The sequence below is a fragment of the Dermochelys coriacea genome, chromosome 2 (assembly GCF_009764565.3).
Source record: "Dermochelys coriacea isolate rDerCor1 chromosome 2, rDerCor1.pri.v4, whole genome shotgun sequence".
NCBI classification, from domain to species: domain Eukaryota; kingdom Metazoa; phylum Chordata; order Testudines; family Dermochelyidae; genus Dermochelys; species Dermochelys coriacea.
In genome coordinates this window covers 192,027,748-192,051,027 of record NC_050069.1, presented here as the reverse complement: position 1 = coordinate 192,051,027, position 23,280 = coordinate 192,027,748, and the positions used below count along the sequence as shown (strand labels likewise).

Below are 23,280 nucleotides of genomic sequence, written 5' to 3'. Positions count from 1 at the left end.
CACTTTAGTTTTTAGGCTCCAATCCTGCAAAGACTTCTGCATGAGCTTAACATTAAACATGTGAGCAACTCCTCTGAGTTCAAGTCAACCATGTGAAAGGGAAGCCTTTGTTTAAGTTCTGGGGGAAGTTTTAAATTCAAATAAAAATGTTTTTATTTAAATTAAAACAAATACAAAAAACATTTCACTGATAGGCTTCATGAAGCCTTAAAACAATCCAAATTTGAATTATGGGTCTAACCTAGTGGCAGTGTCTCTGCAGGTGCTACATATTTTCATTCAACGATCCTTAAATGGAGAGAGATTCCATAGCTGTGACCCTCTGCATGAGCACAGACCACACACATTGTCGTTAGAGATTGCTACCCTGAGAAAAGGTTGGCATACATGATCTCAATTCCTTATTGTAAATACAGTAGGATTTTGCCAAGGACATCTTGAAACATCTTGGCTGACAGCAGAGGAAATATCAGTGCATATTGTGGGGTTGTTATTAAGTTGACAAACCAAGGCCCCAATCCTGAAATTAGAGCCGGAGGGCAGACCCTTGTGCCCCAAACAGAGTCCCACTGGTCTACCCACGCATTAAGGGGCCAACCCTGCCCTGCTTTTTAATATACCTATTTCCAGTACTCCTCTAGTTTTGACAAGGAATGCTAATTAAGGAGCCTGATCCAATTCCCATTAATGTCATCATAAAGGCTCCCAACGACTTCAACAGAACTGGAGTGGGCTCTAAATCAGGTACAAGCATTACTGAACTGACAGCAATCGCAAAGCACAGGTGCCTGACCCTCTCTTCTTAAGCAAGACGACTCTTGCAAGGGAGTATTCAAAGGCTGTAGCCGTTGGATATTTAACTTATTTTCTTTGGCTAATAGATTCTCCCCTCGGCACTCTTTCTAGGTAATATTTTAGGTTCACGGTATAAGCTGCATTGTCGGAAATGAACAAATTACAGCCCCCTGATTTATTCTCCTCCTCTCTGTCATTGATTCAGATACTTATCCCACCACATATTTAGAATTTGATTCATATAGGAAGTATACTGTGCATTTACTTATTTTTATAAACATGCCAATCCAAAGGTACAGAAAAAATGCAGTTAATTTAGATTAATTTAATAGTAACTAAGTATATAAATAATGAGGAAATTCAGGCATAAATTACAGGAAGCAAAATTAATATCTGCATTTTGAGTTCTTGTACTTTACTGGTAATGTACAAAAAATTAAAACAGTAAAAATATAAAAGGGAAATAGCTTCACATTATGACATTTGAACTGAAATCTGCAGAGACAGTCAAGTGTTCAAATGCATGAGACACTTCTGCATAAACAAACAGAGAAGGCAAAACAAACCCTTCTGGTGATGGCACACATACATATATTTTTTCCAGGTATAAGAAGTTACAAAGCCCTTCAGTATTAATTCCTTTTGAAGGAGAAATGTGGAATTTTCACAACTGTTCAGCAATGGCCTATCTCTGCTCCCACTAAAATCAATAGAAAACTCCTATTGACTTTAGTGGAAGAGCAGCAAATTTAGGCCAGGGCTGAGAATTTTGGAAAATTCCACCCCAAATACACAAAAGCTATTACTACACTGACCGCCACGTCCAGGCTAAATTAACACAAATAGACTCATATAAAGAACAGAAAGTTAAAAGAATGAACAAAACATGTACAATGCAAAACCAAGAATCCACAGGACTTTGCATGGCTCAGTTTTCAAAGCAGCCCCTATTGACTTCAGTGTGGGGTGGGGACTGGCATTCAATACTTCTGAAAATCAATTAAATACCAATACTTCTGCCCCACCACATCATCACCTCTTCTCTCTGCTAGTGTTAGATCCAGTTTTATTTAACGAAAGCATCAGCTCTGTAAATGGACCCTGTGTCATAAATATAAAGGGAAGGGTAACCACCTTTCTGTATACAGAACTATAAAATCCCTCCTGGCCAGAGGCAAAACCCTTTCACCTGTAAAGGGTTCAGAAGCTAGGATAATCTCGTTGGCACCTGACCAAAATGACCAATGAGGAGACAGGTTACTTTCAAAGCTGGAGTGGGGGGGGGAACAAAGGGTCTGTCTGTCTCTGTGATGCTTTTGCCTGGACCAGGTCAGGAATGCTCTTCAGAACTTCTGTTAAGTTAGTAAGTAATCTAGCTAGAAATGCGTTAGATTTTCTTTTGTTTAATGGCTGGTAAAATAGCTGTGCTGAATGGAATGTATATTCCTGTTTTTGTGTCTTTTTGTATCTTAAGGTTTTGCCTAGAGGGATTCTCTATGTTTGGAATCTGATTGCCCTGTAAGTAACCATCCTGATTTTACAGTGGTGATTCTTTAATTAAAATTCTTCTTTTAAGATCCTGATTGCTTTTTCATTGTTCTTAAGATCCAAGGGGTTGGGTCTGTGTTCACCTATGCAAATTGGTGAGGATTTTTATCAAGCCCTCCCCAGGAAGGGGAGTGTAGGGCTTGGGGGGATATTTTGGGGGAAGACATCTCCAAATGGGCTCTTTCCCTGTTCTTTGTTTAACACGCTTGGTGGTCACAGCATAGGGTTCCAGGACAAGGCAAAGTTTGTACCTTAAGGAAGTTTTTAACCTAAGCTGGTAAGAATAAGCTTAGGGGGTCTTTCATGCAGGTCCTAACATCTGTACCCTAGAGTTTGGAGTGGGGAAGGAACCTTGACACCCTATATTGTGGTTTCACATTACAAAGCCCCATTCACTTCAGTGGGGCAAGCCTGGATGCAGGAGTTCATTCTAGTGGATCTCATTCCAGAATTGGGGCTCTAGCTGGTAAGTTTCTCAGTGTATGGATCATGGGCCTGATTCTCCTTGCTCTGGCAATGTGCACCCACTTTAAGGCCAAAGTGGTATAAAGAGGCATTTGTGTAAATGAGAACAACACCTTATTTATGTCTTTGGTCTGTAAATGACCAATGGCACTGCATCAACAATAACAAATAAGAGTTATTTTTCATAGGAGTTTAACACAGATGAGAAATTAATTTTCCCTATAACATTTTTCCTGCATTTAATGATATGCTTGAACAGCATTGTAGCAATATACAACTCAAGATGAATACTTCTCAACTGATGATTAATACACAACATTCAATTCAGCCTGCAGTAGGAAAATACTTCCCTCTGATGATAATTGGTATATATTACAAATGACTTTGATTCAGTTCTAGAGGCTCACCATGCCTAATCTTTAATTACAAAGCATAGTACATTGCACCTTGCAGAGGTAGGGGCTTGGCTTTGCACACTCTTCTGTGATATGAGTTATTAAGTCACAGTTGTTAGGCTTTATGATTAAACACAATGGAAAATGATCCACAGGCTGCATCAGATTTGTGCATGGTGCATCTATCATGAGTCCAAAAGGCTGAAAAATTCAATGCTTAAAATCTCCATCGCACAATGCCATTCGTTATGAGATTTTCATATTCTTATACATTTTGGTAATTGTTCATGGGCATCACTGTTCTGCTTTTGTTAGATAATAACACACAAATATTTGGATGATGATAATTTTGGAGGACAGAAATTCAGTTCAGTCCAGAAAACATTTTTTCTCTCTATTTTCATGTTACCACATAGCAGTCAGGCTAAATGTGGAATCTAGTAAAGATGCACAATACTTGTGGACAATTGTTTTTAACTGTAGTGAGTACCTGGCTGTTATCAAAGCCCCGCAATTCTAGGATTTGCTAAGAACCACCCCTATTATAATTCTTTCTACAGCATCAAAGGTGTGCATTACCCTTGAGAGACTAGTCTAGAAGGCAAGATCCCTGCGCTGAAGAACTTACAAATACAAAAATCTTATCCTCGAAGGTGCTAAGTGACAACATGCAGGAATAGCTTAGCACCTCATAACACTAAGCCTTCATAATGAAATTATATTGTTGGTATTAAAATGACTGTGAACACTAGCAAAGGACAATACTCACTTTCTACAGAAGTCCTGATCCAGCAAAGCACTTAAGTACATGCTTAACTTTAAGCTTGTGAGTAATCCCAATCACTTAAATGAGACTACTTATGTGCTGAAAGTTATGAATATGCGTAAGTGCATTTCTGAATCAAGACCTGCCCCAAGGGATCGATTTTATACGCTCATTTTTATTGACTCTCCCTTCCAGACTTCACCTCTTTCTCCTGTAATTATAGTGATTCAACAAGTTATTCTAATATTAGACTCCTGAGGTAGATTTTCAGTTAGGCTAGTATTGTCCAAATGTAGGCAGTAAGGAACCTTACCTTGCTAATAGAAACATTATCTTGGGTACTTCCAGTAATAAAGAGGTTCAGCAAGAGGAGGTTATCATCACAAGCATTTATTTTGCACCTATTACACTGGCATCTGTGCACCTTAAAGTGTTAAGTTCAGACACTCAAGATCTCAATAAAGAGACTTAATTCCATGCTTTATAAGTTACATGGGTACTTCTGATATGGAGAGAATATTGTGTATATCTAGAGAGAAAGAGAGAGAGACCAAGTTCTCTCTTCTTGTAATGAGTGAAATAACTTTCCAAGATTGCTACCCTTTCAAATTTCTGAAAGTTAACCTAAAACTACTAAAGACTATAGATACTTGTAATTTACCCACAATTAGCAATTAAGATCACAGACTCGCTCACAAGTTAGCAGCAGCATGATATATTCAGTGTCCAGAAAGAACTGCACGGTCAATATCAATCAAGGATGATTTCAGCTCTTCCTAAAGTTACAATATGGCACTAAAAACAGAAAAAGAAGCTGGCTTTGCCAATTCCTCATGGAAACATATTTTCAGCTAACTAAAAGTAGGTCTAGTACCAACTCCAATAACTTACCTTTCAATGCTTTTACAATACACTGCACCTAACATAAAAAGCTGCACACTGTGATTAGCAGTAGAGGGGAATTTTTAATTAGGAGCAGGTCACAATCGCACCTTGTTAAAGCTTCTATTTCATAGCTGGGGTAGTAGCACTGCTGACAAGTAATGGTTACAATTACACCTTCAGGGGAAGATCATCAGCTGACGACGTCAGTGGAACTATGACAGTTTACACTGGCTAAGGATCCGCCTCCCAGAATCTAAGTTTACCCCAAACTAAAGTTGGAGGGCGAGAGAAACCAGGTTATTTGGTGAGATTGGGGTGAACGTCGCAATGGGACATTATGGATGTAGGAGGGAGGCATGTTTCTCATTAAAATGTGGCAAAATGAGATTTGGGAGAGGAAAAGATGAATTGAGAATCTCCTTGTGGTAATAAAAAAGCAGAGGGCAACAAAATATAAGCATGAGACACGAATGTGAAGACACAAGACAACCCACAGATGTAATAGGCCCTCAACAATCCTAAAATCAACATAATCTTTGGTGGAGATAAATCCAGAACTGTGGTTCACTAGTACATAGGAGCTGCATGGAAAGGTCTATTTCACAAAGAAAAAGAAATTCAGTTAATAGGATACAGTGCAGTGGAAAGAACTAGTCAGAATTAAATAGTGAAAATATAGTTCCAAGGCTCTTTGCTGCTAAAAGACAGGAAACAGATTTACTAAGGTAGGAAGGAAAAAGGGGTGAGACAGAGAAAGAAGAGGGAAAGGGAGAGAAATGAGGCAGGAGAAAGAACAGAAGAGGGAAAGGGGAGAGATAGTTGAAGACCGGTAAAAGAAAGTTGGTTCACGCACGCGCGCGCACACACACACACACACACACACGCAAAAAATATACCCTCCGTTCTGACAAGGAAGAAAATGGGATCCTGTGAAGCCTCATTGTATGTGGGAGAGTTGCTTTTGTGACATGGTGCCTAAGTTTCCCTGACCCAGAAGAAAGTCAGGACTGATGCCGAGAGTTTCGGGTGCTACCATGTAGGAGATGGTGACTGGAGATGGGAGTGTGCAGGGCCAGGGCATGACTGCACTCCATTGCCATATTCCCCCATCAGTTTTAGCTGGTAAATTAAAGCTGGTCCACTTTACCCTTTTCATAATGTATCTCCTCCTACCCACTGCATCCCCTAAAGGTGCATTCTGGGGAATAGTGGCTGGCAGTGGATTCAAGGTGCCATGCTTACACAGAGTTTGGGGAGACGGAGTGGGGGTTGAGTGGAAGGCAACAAGGAATCACTGGCCCTCCCCACCGATGGTCCTGCTTCTGCTAGTTTAGGAGGCTGAATTCTGACAAGGAAACAATCTGGTTTAAACCGGGTGAGCTTAAATTCACAGTGATTCCAGTCTCTATGTGGAAATGACCAATCTGGGGGATATTATAGGGTTCAGGGATGACAGCCGAACAGAGAAGGTAGAAAAACAGAGGTTTAAAATAAATCAGGACATATACAAATGAGAGGAGAAAAACCGAGAAATACAGAACAGAGGGCTCATATTGTAACCAAACAGGAGATACCTCAATGTCCCATTGAAATATAGTTATTCTCCCCTCTCTTTTTTTCCTTCTCTCTCCTGCATCTTAGCTTTATTCCATTTCATTTTCAAAATACAACGCTGCCATTTTGCTGGGACTGGCACACTTGAGTTCTTGTTTTAATCTAAGGTAAGAGCAGCCTCTGAAACGCAGTCTCAGAACTGAACAGACTGAAAATCCGTCTTACGTGTTTGAAGTTCCTAAATGGCACAAACTGGACGATGTCTCGAAGAACAGGCTCGCCTTTGGGGGACCTCAAAATCCCGTCGTCACCATCTAGCATCTGCATATCGCTGAAATCAGCGTTTCCAACCCCAACGATGATGACTGACATAGGCAGGTGGGAAGCATGAACGATGGCCTCCCGGGTGTCAGCCATGTCTGTGATCACGCCGTCTGTCAGAATCAGCAAGATGAAATATTGCTGCGGGTTGGGAACGGAGAGAAGAGCAGGGGAAAATGTCATTGGTTATATCAACCTTTATCTTAAGCTTCCTCCCTTTTTCTAATGCACATTTATGGCAACCATAAACCATGGCTTTGGACAAAGTCTGTTTTTAAAAAAGAAATGTTCTCAGAGGTAGACTGCATCCCATAGGAATCAAGCTCCATTGGGGTGACCCCTAGATTATCTTGGTGTTTTTTAACTGAGGGTTGGCTAATTTCCAGGGGAAAGCCAAGAGGAATACTATGTTGAGGAGAATGGGGAATTTCTGGCTGCTAGGAACATGGCAGGTATCAGGACTTTTGCTTGGAGTCTTGACTGGTCTGGCTCCCCCCTTGGGTTGTGATCCCTACATGACTCACTTTCCTCTGCTGATAGTTTCTGACTACACTATTTTGCTGAGAACCAATGGAAAGAGAAGAGAGGCGGAGATAGGTGCTGCATTCCAGCATCGGAAGCTGGGGAAGAACTGTAATGGAGATCACAACAGCTCTGTTTAGGGAGCCAACATTGCTGTCAGGCAGAGAGGGAGAGTGCAGCTTTCTGCCCAGTGGAGAAAGCCCCAGCTTTCTGCCCATCTCTTGGCACTCAGGGGAGGAATAATGCATGGGGAGGGTTCCTAGTTTGTCCAGGAGCATGACAAGGGCTCCTCCAGGAGAGGAAATATGACTTGGGAGTGGAGAGAGAATGAGGAACTTTCCAAATCCACTGTCAAACCTGGAGGAGAGGTTTAGTCATTCTCAGGTTTCTAAAAGAGACTAAGCATTTTGGTGCATTTCAGTTCCTTTCCCTACTCTGAGTTACACTGAACTAGATGAAATGGGATATGAGACATTCATTTGATAAATGAGGAAGAATGACTCTCACTTGGGCCTTTCTGGACAGCGAGGCAGCTGGAGTGCGCTTTATAAATTTACTTTACAAGGAAACTGATTCCTGTAGAGGGAGTAGTAGAACTGAGTCACGGTGTGTGGAGAACAAAGCAGAGAAACATTATACAGTTAAAATTGAGCTGTAATATTATCTATATATAAAATGTACACACACACACACACATTCACTGCCTCTCATGTGTGAAAACTAAAACACACAGAGATTTTTTTTTCCTGAAGAGTCATGCTGCAAAGTAAAATAAAGGTGTTTTTACTTTCCTTGCCCAATGTGCGAAATACAGCCCACAGTGTTCTATATTTTGGTCAGCAGCCATCCTCCCAACCTGGACATCTCAACTATGGAGCAGTGATTATAGTTACATTTTAAATGAAAATTGAATAAAATATAATAATACTATTTATTACACATCTATTTATTATGCTATTTATTTTTTCATCCAGAGCCCCTTAACAAAATGTGGTTAAGTGTTAATATCCTCATTTTATAGATGAGGAAACCAAAGTACAGAGAGGTGAAGTAACTTGCTTAATGTAACACTCTAATTCAGTGAGAGAACTGAGAAGAGAACCCAGGTCTTCAGACTCCCAGCGTAATGTCCTGGACTAGATGGACTCTGACCGGTGGATTTAGGGTGACCGGATGTCCCAATAATATTGAGATTGTCCTGACATTAAGGGCTGTGTCTTATGTATGCAACTATATCGCCCCCTCCCCTTCGGAAAAAAAAAGTGTCCCAGTTTTTCACACTTGCTATCTGGTCACCCTAAGTGGATTCTTTTAAGAAGTCTAGCCCCTAAGGACTATACTATGTCATAATTCATTCATCTTCCTCTGCATTAAACCACTCTATTTAAAACAGTGTTGCGTGGAGAACACCACTGCAGCTATATACCAGACAGAAGAAGAAAACTCTGGGAAAGCCCTAGCTGTGGTGATGACAATGATGCCATTGTACAGATCTGTTCTGGTATGAAATACAGTGCGGTCCTCTTCCCCTCAGAGACAGGCAAGAATTTCTTTGATCTCTGACTCCAACATCAATGCTATTGCTGCACATTTTTCAGAGCCAATTGTAGATGAGGCTTCACAGTGTTAACACATTTTCCCTCCCTCATTTTCAGTCCTGCTGGGCAGAGGAAGAATAAGTACAATGCATTTCAATCACATTTAAAATAAATTCTGTACGTAGGTCTTTCAGCTGAAAGAAACTGTCATGGGTCTTATCACAAATGGAGAGATGCAGACCTTTCTCACTACTGTTAAAAGCAACAGAACACTTCATGATGGGAAAAGCAAACAAAGTTCTACAGACATAGTTGAATATGATTCCAGGGAAATAAAGGCGCTTCCAGTATGGATTCTGTGAGGTGGCCATCTTTTTTAACCATTTGTCGCCTAAGATCAAAGTATTTAGGGCCAACCCCTAATGCTTCATTCAAAAAGGGCTCTTTTGTTCTTACAAATCAGTAAGTTCTAAATAAAGTCTGTGCCTCCTAATCATTTGTAGTGCCCATCACTCTAGTATCTAAGCATCTAGTGCAATCGTATGAATGATCTACTGGCTATCAAGTAGCTTGGCAGAAATCATGCTGGAACATGGTGAAGACGGAATGTGAAAACAGAAAAAAATGGCAGGTAATATGAAGAAAATGCCCCACACTGTATTAAAATGACAGATGATTAGTAGGAATGGTGGGCAAGCAGGGATTTATATTTGAGTGCTCAATCAATGAATGGAGCTCTGTGTCTTTTCTGTGAGATGTTTGTCATGAAAGTCTGGAGTAAGCTCACAAGGATCATTGTGTCAGGGTCTGGCACCAACTCGCTGTGGGCCTTGAGCATATCATTTGGCCTCTCCTGTGTGATTATTTATCCATGTATAAAACAGTGATAACAACACTGTGCATGTCTATAGCACCTCCCATCCAAGCATCTCTCACAGTTATGTGAGCTAGTCACAGAAAGGTTTTGAGACTCCTGGATCCGATCTCTGCTGATGTAAATGGACATAGCTCCAATGGTAGCCATTTCACCTCCGGGGAACTACACCAGATTACCCCTGCTGAGGATCAGGTCCAATCTTTCCTGATATGACATCAAGCCACAATTTATATTATATTGTATTGGGAAAAAACAGGTTTTAGAACTGAGCTTGGGAATATTTATCAGAGAAAATGACAAGTACAGGGCCCTGTGTGACCCTGATTCTATTTGTCTTACGTGAAGACATTTATGGAGGCTGCTAAGATATAGCAGCATTGAGAAATTATTCATATATATCAAAATGACCCAGATTATGACTGCCTAGCAAAGATCCAATATACAGTAAGACAAATAGGTCCTAGTGTAGCTTGCAGTTTGCTGCTATTCTTACCGATGCCTCCTTGGTGTTAGTCTCCTCCGAGGCCGACTTAGCCACTTTCTGGATGATGGGAGCAATGTTTGTCGGCCCATAAAGCTGTAGCTTAGGAAGGCAGCTCTGATACGCTTCAACGACTCCTTGTATCCCTTATATAAAAATGAGCAAGCAGAGGAAGTTAAGAAGGAAAGTAGCAAGGAATACATATCTAGTACCATGTTTAAGTTGCAAGTTAAAGACTCTTGATCAATTTTTAAATGAGTTGTGCAAACTGCCTCAGTCAATTTATTCTGTACAGTTGTGAATTTGCAAGATTGTTTCAAAGAAGCTGTGTCCAGCTGCCCTGACCTCCTGTAGCTGTTTTGTAATATATAATTCATTACCCTGCTCTTCTCCTTACTAACAGCACTTAGTATACATTTTGCAGGGATTAGCTGTAGTTTGTTGAAGTTAATGTGCACAACATGCATTAGACTCATCATCTTCAGCATAGATGTTAAGTGATCGCTTGGGCACCCGTGAATGTTCATACTTAAGGAATATAGACTTTAGTGATGAAAAGATGATACCCCTTTGACAGTTCTCTCTCTTATTAGAGAAAGCTTTACTTCTGCTTCATCAAAGCAGCTATCAGCAGGCTCCCTCTTTGTTAATACATTTGCCAAGAAACCTGAACATTTCCCTGGTGTTATGAAAAATTTTTTTTTCAGGGTTAATTTGGCTAATGGTTCTCACAAGTTAAATCTCAATCCGAGCAAAAAATGTAAAAGCTAGAAAGAAACAGAAAAGCACTTTGCTGTCTACAGCAAAATGTACTTCAGTCACCAGGTCTTGATGAAGAAGGAGCCATTTTTGGACATTGTGTCACCCTTCTTTCATCTCTGGGAAGTGGGAATTTAGGCAGGTCAAGGTAAACTGTATTTGCAGACACTGTGTAAAGATTGGAGCTCAAGTATTGGTATTTTCAGCTCCTTTTCCTTGAGAACAGGAATTTCCTGGCGTGTTAATGCAAAGTGCAGTAATTTCAAAATTTAGAACTACCAATGCACAAGGCTAGAGGGTTAATAAAGTGAAGGACCGAAGAATTTTGAAGGAGGAGGCTGAACAGTGTCATTATTTCACTAAGATCCTAAACTGATCTTGTTCTGAAGAGGAACTCTCAATGGAACTTGTGGAAAGTGACCCAATAAACAACCCTAACAAATCAAAGGAGGCTGTAATTACATTATACAAATACTATGGAGAATAGAACATCTTGATCTTTAGACAGCTATGTACCTACTGAGCTTATTTTCCCTGCCACTTACAACACTACAAGTTAAAAGAATGCTCTTTAACTCTAGCTGTGATTATTGGTTAGATTGTAAGCCTACTACTATATGTTACAAACTTTTCACCAGTAACTCCAAAGAGGTTAAATTAGATCACATAGCAGGGCAGAAGTCCTTTGTCTTGGGGGTCCCTTTGCTTAACACCCAGTTTTAAACTCGATGAGAATCTGGTCCTGATATACTTACTGTCTCTTCCACTAAGGCCTGCAAACTTTATTAAGATAAAAACACAAAACAAAGTTTGTGCATATATTATATTTATTAATAAAAAGATATTAAAATACACAAAAATAAATCCTATCCCATGTAGTCTGGTATATTTCAAAGGGTTTCCCTGAACCAGGAAAGGGGAATGTATTATATACCAAATATATCTTTTTTGCATATATCCTCAAGCAATACCCATCAGAAAATATTTACTCTCCTGTCATATAATAAAATGCATCTTTTAGCCTAAAGTTTATTACATCTTGGATTGTTTGTCATCCTTGGACATCCCTTTGTTTTTCAGATTGCCCTATTAGCTTACATACAATTTACTTCACAGCGTAATTCATAAAGGTTTGTTATACACTTTGAGTTCCTTGGATAAAGTATGCTATTAAAATGCAAAGAGAGTATGTGTGTTTCTACACACAAAGAAAGCAAAGATTATTGCTCAGATTGCAGGCTCTACAATCTCTCAGTTATTTTTCTTTCTCAAACAATAAATAGCATGTGAGCATGCACAAAAACAATTGAATTTAAATACCTAGAGTGTTGAAAGCTTGTTTCTCCTCTAAAAAGTGACTCCGTAAAAAATGGCATCAAGGGGTTCAATATTTATTGTTCACCCCAACGATTTTCATATCAAATGCGTTCAGTTTACAAATAACTTTTTTTTTTAACTGCTTGCCTGCAAACTCACTGTGCACTCAAAGAATCAAGTTGGGTTTCCTTCTATCTCATGCAAGACAACCAATAATAAAGGTTCTGCAGGCCAAATGGTGCTCTCTGATACAGCTGTACATCCTTAAGAGTTGTCAGTGGTTTTAATGGGTTTGCAAGGGCGTAAATGATTGGAACTTAGTAAGAAATTCTGCTCATGTACAACTAAGAAAATAATCCAGTTCCTACTTTCTTAGCTGTGTTAGCTTAAAGTGCTAATAGGCGTAAAAAACAATAAAAATTATTTTAGCTGCTGATTTTCTGAGTAAGGATATGTGAACTTTACTCAGTCACTATTCAGAATAGAATGACACGAACTTTTATCCTGATGTCAATGTTCCCTAGTGACCAGTGACAGTTTGCTATTCACATACAAAATGGGATTTCATTTTTTACTTCTAAATTAATCAAAAGAATGCTTTTTCACTACAGGAGTCATCAGTGTATTGGTCTGCACCAAGAAGCATTAGGCAAGAACTTGTTATCACACTAGCTGTATTTTCTGTGATTTTTGTAAGTATAAAATAAATTATATGGGGAAAAGTGGGGCCCTTACACTCTTTATTTCATCTCCCCCCCCCCCAGGAGCACCCGCTTGTTACAGAATATATTGGAGTTCTGACAATTAAAATATAGGGTGTTTAAAGAAGCTGAAAGAGAGATCACAGAATAATTGGTTCAGGAATTAATCAAGAGTCAGTGGCAGGCAATGGGGAGTTGCGACAAATGATTAAAACTGGATGCTCTGTGATCTCTCTCTCACTTTCATCCAACTGGACATTATTTTTAATAGTACCAAATAGAACTGAATAATAATAATAGCTAGATCTTCTATAGCAATTTCCATTAGTAGATCTCAATGTGCTTTACAAAGGAGACAAGCATCATTATATCTTTGTATTATAGATAGGGAAAGTGGGACAGAGAGCAGTGAAGGGATTTGCCCAAGGTCACCCAGCAGGCTGGTGGTTAAGGAGGACTAGAACCCACATGTTCTGAGCCTGAGATCAGAGTGTAATCCACTCAGCTATATTTAATAAGCCCAACTGAGATTTTTTTTTGAGATTTTGTTTAAAATTCTGCCTCAGACATTCCCATGCTGCACCACATCTTCCTATGCCTCTCAGTCTTAAATATCCCTGCATTCTAAATGTTAATTAATTAGATGACTGAGTCCTAAATACAGAACATGACAAAGTAAAATGAATAACAAAAAACTAACAAAATAAACAAGCCAATGGTAAGTTCAAACCACAACCATGGAATGTTTCTCCCATCCCTTTGCTTTTCACCGGCCTGGATACTGAGCTACATGGACCACTGGTGTGACCCAGAATGGCCATTCTTATGTGTTCTCATGGGATCCCTCAATATGCCCACCTCTTCTGATAAAAAGAAAATATTCTAAATCTCCGCATTGTGTTGGGACCAAGTTGTGCTGCATCGTTAGAGTAACTAAGGGAAAAGGGATATGGTCAGGAATGTCTTATGCCATACTGATCCACAGCTGCTGTTCTGAGCCCTTGACACCATATGCAGCTGGTGTGATTTACAGCAGTCAAATTATGTCAGGGGACTGGCTGTGCACGCACATGGCCCTGGATCAAGGGAGTGCAAAGACTGCCTTTGCATCTTCCATCATCCTGAGCTGTGCAGTATTTCCCCTAACCATAGCTGAGGATCTAGGCAAAAATAAGGAAACACTGGAAACTCAATTTTCAAAAAGTGTTCTGTGATTTTGGGAGCCTCAGTTACTGGGTGTCCAACTTGACACATTTTAAAAACAATCTGATTTTCAGAATGTAGATGCTAAGCACTTTCTAAAAACCAGGAATCTCATGTTGGATACTGCAAGCTGAAGCTCCCAGAATCACTAGCCACTTTGCATATGGCAGAAGTACAGCAATCTGCTTTCCTTAATACGAGTGTTACCTGCACATTCTGGGTTGTCTTCATTAAAGTTGATTGCAAAGTCATGTGAGACCTACACATTGACAAAAAGGAAAAAAGAATAAGACTTTAGTTCAGAAAAACAATTCCAAGTTGTCTTTCAGTTTCCAAACACCCATTACATGCTTTCTGTGTTAAACCACAGGAATCTTTTAAACTTGGAGCCAATCAATTTGAAATGCAGAGTGAGTCGGAGCTCCCTGCAGAGCTGAAGGGACAAGAAAATTTGCTGGAATCAAAGAAGTATCTGCTGACAAAAAAACAAAAAAGAGAATATAAAAAAAACTCTTCAGCACATGAGAACTTCAGTAAATACGCTGCAGAAACGGCACTGCCAACATCTGTCACAAAAGAAAGGTCTAGATTTCAGCACACATTGAGAGACATGCTCTCTCCAGTTGAAAGCTGAGAGTTAAAGAAGGTTATGCTACACTGTAAAAATCACTATTAAAATAACTTTGGGTCTGTAGTAAACCCCGCATTCACACTGATGAGCAGTTACTCACATGAAACCAATGGGATTATAGTGGGGAGAGGAGTAACTGCTCCCCAGTGTGAATCAGAAAATCACAATCTGGCCTATTATGATGAAGGAAAAAATACAAATAAATACATTGATGAAGTTGAGATAGGTTGATGCTTAAATTTGAACCAGGGCTAGGGAAATTAGAAAAAATAATAAAAAACTCAATCCTCAATCACCAAAGTTCTTCTAAATGTCAATAGAGCTGCAAATGCCCCAAATGCAAATACCATCCTCACAAAAATAGTTATGTAATAAAATACACACAGATCCCCTTCTCCCGGTTCCTTGTCTAAGAAAAAATACTGAAAATGCAAAAAGTGGATGGTTTTCTAACTAAAAGGGAAACTTGAAATGTGGTGGCATGGAAACGTATTAGACATTAAAAAGAATCAGTTTCCTAGCCCCCTTCGGCTCTCTGGCACTCTCAGCATTGGACCCCGCGGTGATGATTTATTGAGACTGACGTTCTCCTCTGAAGCACCTCTCCATTTCTGAGGCTGGTCCTTTCCCCCTGGTCTGCATCTTTCTCTGGTTCTAGTCTCCATTTTTCTCCATCTGCCTCCATCATTGTAGTCCTCATCCTTTTTACTCTCTTTAACTCCACTGCCCTGTCACTTACCGCCCATATTTCTCTCCTTAATATACATATTTCAAACATCCGGCCCAAATTCTGTGTTACACTGCACTGTCCATAAACTGTATGTGGCAGCTGTAATGGTGGGATAAGTGCATGTTAAGGGAGACTGACTCTTTGAAATTGCATCTATGAGACATCAGTGTTGTACTGCTAGCCTAAATATGGCTGCGCACCGATGGTGTGTGGAGTGGCTGGCATAGGCCATAAAGAAGGTTTGTTTTGCGTAAAAGGGAGACTGGTTGACACAGAAATATGGTAACATGCAGTCACATATATCATATAATCATATAATCATGCAAGGGTATAGTTCTGAAAGATAGGATCAGGTAACTTTATCCCTGGTCCACAAGTCTTCCTACTTAGAGATCAAAGGTTATGTGCTAGCAGTACACTGTTTGCTGTCCACAAAAAGCAACATGATGTACTCCACCCATTTAATGGTTACATAAATGGGTTGGGACAAGGCCAGTAACTTCTGTAATATTGAATAGAACCTGCTAACTCACTTTAGAATGGGTCCTGCATGATCTCCACCAGTGGAACTCATGTTTTTTGCTACTTTAGACATGTTTTATATTTTCAGGAGAGAGACATCAAAAAGGTTGAGTAGGTTGTTCTGTAAATGTACGACTCTTAATCATATCAGTGATGGGAGGGTTGGGTAGAAAATATGCTACTCTCACTTGTAGTCTTACTCACTATGATCATGCTTATCATTATTTAAAAGATACTAAGCAGGAGTTGAACTTGGGTAGCTACCAGCATCACGAAGGAATTAAGCCAGCGTCCATCAAGGAGTCTGTGAACTCATCCCAAGCCCAACCCAAAGTTTGGTTTGCTAAAACCACGTTTTTGTTGTCTTGTTCATGGGGCGTCACATGACCACTCATTCAGGCAGTCGTGACAGTCTCCCATTTGCTTTGTAGAAAAAAAAGCAGTAAGCTGCCAAAGTTTTCCGATATCAGCAGACATGAAACTGCAAGATTGTCAGATACACTTTGGAGGTGTTCCAGAACATTTCTGGCTGGCCTAAGGGCACTATCTGACCAGAAGACCAGCTGCTATCTGCCAGTCTCACAGCCGGCTGCAGGCCAAAGGTAATTGCAACTGTCAAGCACTGTTATGTGTGTTTTCATTCAGTAATAATTTTGCTGTTGTTCACTAGATTCACTCTTTCTCTGCCTGCTAAGTTTTCTACTCGCTAGGTCTCTGCAAAAAGATAAAAGAATCACAATATATACGTACCACTGTTTGGTTTGTTCAATGCTATGGCTATTCAGTGTTTCTGGGTCCTAACTTTCTGAATCCCTAATGTAGCTGAAAGTATAGCAAAATAACTGCAAATCAAATAGTTCCATGACACCGTGTAGGTCTTTGTGGCTGTAACATTTGACAGATCATCGTGATTAACATCATTCATCTGGTTCAATGCTGCAGCACCAAGGTCCCTGTGCTTATTTCAGAAATACTTATTGACCAGGTTAGACTAATGAGGAACCACAAATCTAGCAAATGTGCATGATAATCAGAGTTAGAATATTGTCAGTGCAACAGATATTATATTCTGCCATCCTTACTTACACTGAGCTGTGTTTTATTCCAAGAGCAGTCCCATTTTGTTCAGTGGGACTACTTGTGGAGTAAGGGATTATTCAGTTTGAGTAAGGGTGGCAAAATCTACCCTAAATAAGGGGCAGGAAATATCATGAAGACACAAGCATTTGGCATCTCTTCAAATTCTCTTAGAAATGGACCATCAGGAATAATGCACAGGTGTGAGATTGTTTTAATGGTTAAGTCCTGATTTCTAGCAAGAAAGGCATCATCTATGGAAGGCAAGTGTTTCTCAGGTAGCTTTTCCCAAACTTTTGAAAACTGAGCCCCTTTCAGGAAAAGGAAACCAGTTGTCCCCACATCCAATGTATACACCTTCCATGTCCCCCTGGTTAGACCTTCCTGACCCTCCAAGGACACTTCTGGAAATGCTGCTCTAAGTATCCTCCTCTCTACAGCATCTCCGGTGATAACCCACACATCACTGATATGTGATCACTGATCACATTACTCCAATCATGGGAGTTGTCCCACCAGGTCTCTGTGATGCCAATTAAGTCATAATTTTCTTCATATACCAGGTTTTCAGTTCATCCTGCTTGTTCTCCATACTTCTGGCATTTGTATATAGGCATCGAAGATCATTTTTTTACAGACTGTCCTGTTGCTTTTCTTAATGCAGTTGTGATTTCTAGACCCTTCTCCAGAAATTAGCCCCTTCCCCTTGTCTTCGTTACTTGAGCCTAGATGTGCATTGGCCAGATTTTTGTCACCATTCTCCATAGAACCTAGTTTAAAGCTCTCCTGATCAGGTGGACCAGATGATGTCCAGAGATGCTCTTCCCAGTAGTTGATAATGGAGCCCATCCCAGCACTGTAATCTGCTTTCCTGGAACATCAGCTCATTGTCAAAGAAGCCAAAGCTCTCTTGCCGACACCACTTGCATAACCATGAATTTACTTCCGCAATTCGACTGTCTCTGTCTGGGCCTTTTCCTTCAATGGAGAGGATGGACAAGTACATCACTTGCTCCCCAAACTCTTTTATCCTTCCTCCCAGAGCCACGTAGTCTGCAAAGTTATTTCTATCCTCCAGGCACATGGCACATCCCAAGCAGGTCACGACAATCCCTCTCTATCCATATTTCCCTCCTTGTAATGTAACAAGAACCCCCTTAGATGATGTATGTACTGCTTGCAGAAGCCCGAAAGGCAAAACCCTGTGTGGGCTCTCCCCCAGGCAAACTTCCTCTGTTTGTTTCTCCTCTGTTCACTGCATAATTTGACTGTTACCTTGTGTTCCCCTGTGTCTGTTTCTTTTACCGCCTGTCAGCTCTTGTCATATAAGCTTAGACTGTAAGCCTAGACTGTAAGCTTTTTATCAGGGACCATCTTTTTGTTATTTGTGTGTGTAGGGGCTGAGCACAGTGGGGCCCAAATCCCTGACTGAAGTTTCTCAGCATTAAAATAATACAGATACTAATAGAATAGTAATAAGAGATGCTCATGTGACATTTAAGCAAGCTTTATACATGAAACTAGGAGTGTCTGTGAGAAAATGGGAGAAAATCAATATATCTTGAATAATTTAATATGAAGGCTAACTGGTATGGTCAACATAGAATTGTTTATGACAGCAAGCAACCCAAAAATATGATAAGTGAAGTATTATGACATATGTGCTCAAACAACATAGGGGCATGCAGGGTTTACCAGTTTATGGTAGGTAAAAGGACTATGGTTTTGCACTGATATCACTAAGAACTGATTCATATTTTTCATGTGATGCAAAGTTACAGACTATTTACATTCCATACTCTGTAATACAGAACCATATTGTACTGTATTTATAGGGAAGACAGAATAATCACTGTTCACCACTGATATCTGCTCTTAATTTTCCATAGGTCCAACTCTACTTAGATGGGAGAGAAGGACGTGTGTATATAAGAACAGACACTGGCTTTAGAAGCATCTCCTAAGGGTGCCAAGATACAAAAGGGACCAGGTTAGCAAGGACTTCCATACAGGTGATAGGTATTGCGAATTTTGATTTGGACTCGTATTGGGCAGAATTGCTGTATGTTGCAAACCCCTTTGATGTACACCAGAAGCTTGATCTAAAGCTCCTTCCAGTCAATCAATGTTTTTCCACTAACATCAGTAGACTTTGGATCAGGCCTCATATGTGCCTGTTTTCAACACACTGCAATAAATAAAAGTGTTGGCTTTTTTAACTTTAACATGAGCTGGGTTATCAGGCTGAAAGGTCTCAGCGAACCTGATTCTGATATTTGAGCTACATGAAGTGATGCACTAGATGGTGTGTGTTCCACATGGAACAACAGGATAGTCATGCACTACCATTCAATAGCTCTTCTGAATTGGTAACCTAGTGGCAGGAGTGTACGTTTGATGCACTGCACATTGGGAAATGCTTTAGGCAATTATACCTTGTGGAAAGTAGCAATGCCAGGTGGCTGTTCAGAAGTAGGCATGATATTGTGATCTCCTCTAACGGGGTCAAATGGGTCAGAATTTGCCAGAGCAAGGTAATCTTAAATGCCACGAAATTCCACATGTAAAGGATGAGTATAGTATTAGTTTACTTACATTTGAAACATTGACTACATGGTACATTAAGCCATGCAAAGAATTACAAAAAAGCAACACACTGATACATTCCATCTGCACTAAACATCCCCAAGGAGTGTCACTGAATAATTGCTGATAATGCATAAATGGTTCCAACCACTTGAGCACCTGTAAGGCTTTCTGCTCAAAAAATAAATTCTACTCCGAGAGAGATAATTTCATCAGAACATCAGTGATGGTTACATAAGATTAGTCTGGTATTTCTTAGTGTGCTGCAAAAATAAATTCTCTGGTAAATTCGCCTGGTAAAGGACAATTATTTACAGTCTGGTTATAACCATATCTCCTAGAGGCTTGCATTATGGCTAGTTTAAAATTCACTGCAGGAATATTACATGGATTTTGTCATACCAAAGAGCCTCGGACTGTCCCTAACCATAGGATAATTGAAACCATAACCATAGGAAACCCTAACCATAGGATAATCGTCTCTCTAGCCATGATGGTTACAAGATGATATCATTATTTGAACTGGATGGGAAACTGTTTTCATCCCACAAGAATTCCAAATTTCAAAACATTTTCCAGTCCTGAATCAGGGAGAAATATCAAAATTGTGAAAATTTTTATGAACTGAAAATACCCCCAAAATTTCAGATCGGATCAATCAAAATATTTTGTTTTGAGATCTTTGAAACATTTTATTTCAATTTTGACCTTTCATTTTTTAAAAATGTTTACAAAATCATAAATTAACTTAAATTTCAAAATTAAAAGTTGTTCTGATCGCCCAAAATTGAGCTTTTCCTTTGAAAATGTCAAAATGAAATATTTTGACAATTTTTAAACTTTTTTCAAAAATTTTGTGAAACAGAAAATTAGTCAAACTGACCCTTTCTAGTGAACACTTTTGTGAACACAAAATGGCATTTTCAGATGAAAAATATATTAATTGAAAATTTCCTATCCAGCTCTAGTCATTACGCCATAATGAGGATTTCCTTAGCCCATATGCCAATGGGTTGTTTCAAAGATGTGTACTCTTGCAAAAGTACTGAAAAGACCTTGGACTGATCATAATGTATTTATTTGCCAACTATTTTCTTTCTCAAACAATTGGGTAACTCGTTCAGCATTGCAAACTGTGCGAGACAGTAGCTAGGCATGGGTTTCACTAGCAAGATGTGACTGCAGTTCCAACGCACAGTCCAGAGCAATATCATATAAATGAACTAATGACTAGTAATTGCTTATGTACAACTTGGCCTGACAGCTACAGACAGCACCTTGCACAGATTATGCACTAGGAACACAGTACTTTGAACATTTCACTGTTTTCCTGCAACATCAATGTGATAGTACTTGGATTGCCTGACAAAATGATCTGACAAATTCCGTGAAGGTTAGGGACATGCCTTATTACTTATTCAAATACAATTTGTCAAGGGTGCACGAACAATAATGTACTGGGAGCATATAAACAGAAATGCTGAGATGCACAATGTTTTACACTCACATATGAATGAACAACATTAAGCCACCAAAAACTGAAAAGGAAATTTCAAATCCAGAAGTGCATCATATTTTGCAAACTCTGAAGACACTGTCAAATGCAAAGAATCATCAGTCAAAAGCTATTATTTCCAGTGTGCTTAATAATATAATAGTCTGGCAGTTGCACTGCATGCAACTCTGGCTAAGAGCATTTCTACTCGGCAAAGCTTGTTAATTTTTTAAAAATTATTTTATAGTTTACTAAAGAGCATCTTGCAAGTTTCCATAGCCAGCAACCAGATGATAAAGGAATTTAGACTCATGATGGCAGGATCTTCCTTTCTTCCTTGGTCTGCAATGTCCACATTTAGTAGGCTTTATTTGTAGTTTTGGACATATTTTGTCCTACTTTCTAAAAGGGTGGAAATGTCATAGGTGTACACATTTTTCAAGGTCATGGCTGGCAACTAACAGGAGAAGTATGGTCAGGTTCATGCTTACCATAGCCTAAAGATGCAAAATCCTGAATATGTTTTTGGTCCTGTGACTGCAGCAAAGTTTTCTCCTACAGTCTTCACAACATACGCAGCTGAGATGTTTCATTAGGGAAGTTAGCATCTCTTTCAGGAGTAATGGAGAGTTTAAGAAAAACTAAACGCAGCATTCTATATGCTGCTTCTTACAGATGCCTATTCAGGCATCTGTCTCCATTTGTTTTTTAAATAAGTGCTCTAACTTTTGGCAATTCTCTTTTCCGGGAGTTGACACAATTTTAACTGCTCCTTTTCTACTTTAACAATGTCTTTTGTAGTGGCGTATGGTTTGCGGCCACTACTCTGTGTCACATCTTCTAAAAGATAAGTTTGGTCAGTCTTCCCCGCATCCTCGTCCTACTCATCATGGTTTTCCTCATCATCCTCTGAATCCATACTTTTTGCCATGCCCTGTTCTTTTTTATGACTCCTCTATATAAGTGCTATTCAAGACATGACAGGTTTCAGAGTAGCAGCCGTGTTAGTCTGTATTCGCAAAAAGAAAAGGAGTACTTGCGGCACCTTAGAGACTAACAAATTTATTTGAGCATAAGCTTTCGTGAGCTACAGCTCACTTCATCAGATGCATTTGGTGGAAAATACAGTGGGGAGATTTATATACACACACAGAGAACATGAAACAATGGGTTTTATCATACACACTGTAAGGAAGGTGATCACTTAATATGAGCCATCACCAGCAGGAGTGGGGGGGGGGGGAAGGAGGAAAATCTTTCATGGTGACAAGCAAGGTGGGCCATTTCCAGCAGTTAACAAGAACGTCTGAGGAACAGTGGCGGGTGGGGTAGGGGGGAGAAATAACATGGGGAAATAGTTTTACTTTATGTAATGACTCATCCACTCCCAGTCTCTATTCAAGCCTAAGTTAATTGTATCCAGTTTGCAAATTAACTCCAATTCAGCAGTCTCTCACTGGAGTCTGGTTTTGAAGTTTTTTTGTTGAAGGATAGCCACTCTCAGGTCTGTAATCGAGTGACCGGAGAGACTGAAGTGTTCTTCAACTGGTTTTTGAATGTTATAATTCTTGATGTCTGATTTGTGTCCATTTATTCTTTTACATAGAGACTGTCCAGTTTGACCAATGTACACGGCAGAGGGGCATTGCTGGCACATGATGGCATATATCACATTGGTAGATGCGCAGGTGAACGAGCCTCTGATAGTGTAGCTGATGTGATTAGGCCCTATGATGGTGTCCCCTGAATAGATATGTGGACAGAGTTGGCAATGGGCTTTGTTGCAAGGATAGGTTCCTGGGTTAGTGGTTCTGTTGTGTGGTATGTGGTTGCTGGTGAGTATTTTTGCTTCAGGTTGGGGGGCTGTCTGTAAGCAAGGACTGGCCTATCTCCCAAGATCTGTGAGAGTGATGGGTCGTCCTTCAGGATAGGTTGTAGAGCCTTGATGATATGTTGGAGAGGTTTTAGTTGGGGGCTGAAGGTAATGGCTAGTGGCGTTCTGTTATTTTCTTTGTTGGGCCTGTCCTATAGTAGGTGACTTCTGGGTACTCTTATGGCTCTGTCAATCTGTTTCTTCACTTCAGCAGGTGGGTGAGCAAAGGGAGCCACAAA

At 39.8% G+C, this 23,280-nt stretch overlaps 1 protein-coding gene across 5 annotated transcripts in view; it reads right to left on the bottom strand.

Moving 5' to 3' along the window:
• The window catches only part of CPNE4 (copine 4), a 357,681-nt gene that overhangs the window by 1,064 nt on the left and 333,337 nt on the right, over positions 1-23,280 (bottom strand). For all 5 annotated transcript variants that reach the window (XM_038392284.2, XM_043508935.1, XM_038392285.1 and 2 more), the window contains exons 13-15: positions 14,335-14,386; positions 10,160-10,293; positions 6,634-6,870 (exon numbers count right to left, since the gene is read on the bottom strand). In XM_038392284.2, coding sequence (XP_038248212.1) covers positions 6,634-6,870; positions 10,160-10,293; positions 14,335-14,386 — 423 coding nt within the window. The remainder of the gene's footprint in view (positions 1-6,633; positions 6,871-10,159; positions 10,294-14,334; positions 14,387-23,280) is intronic.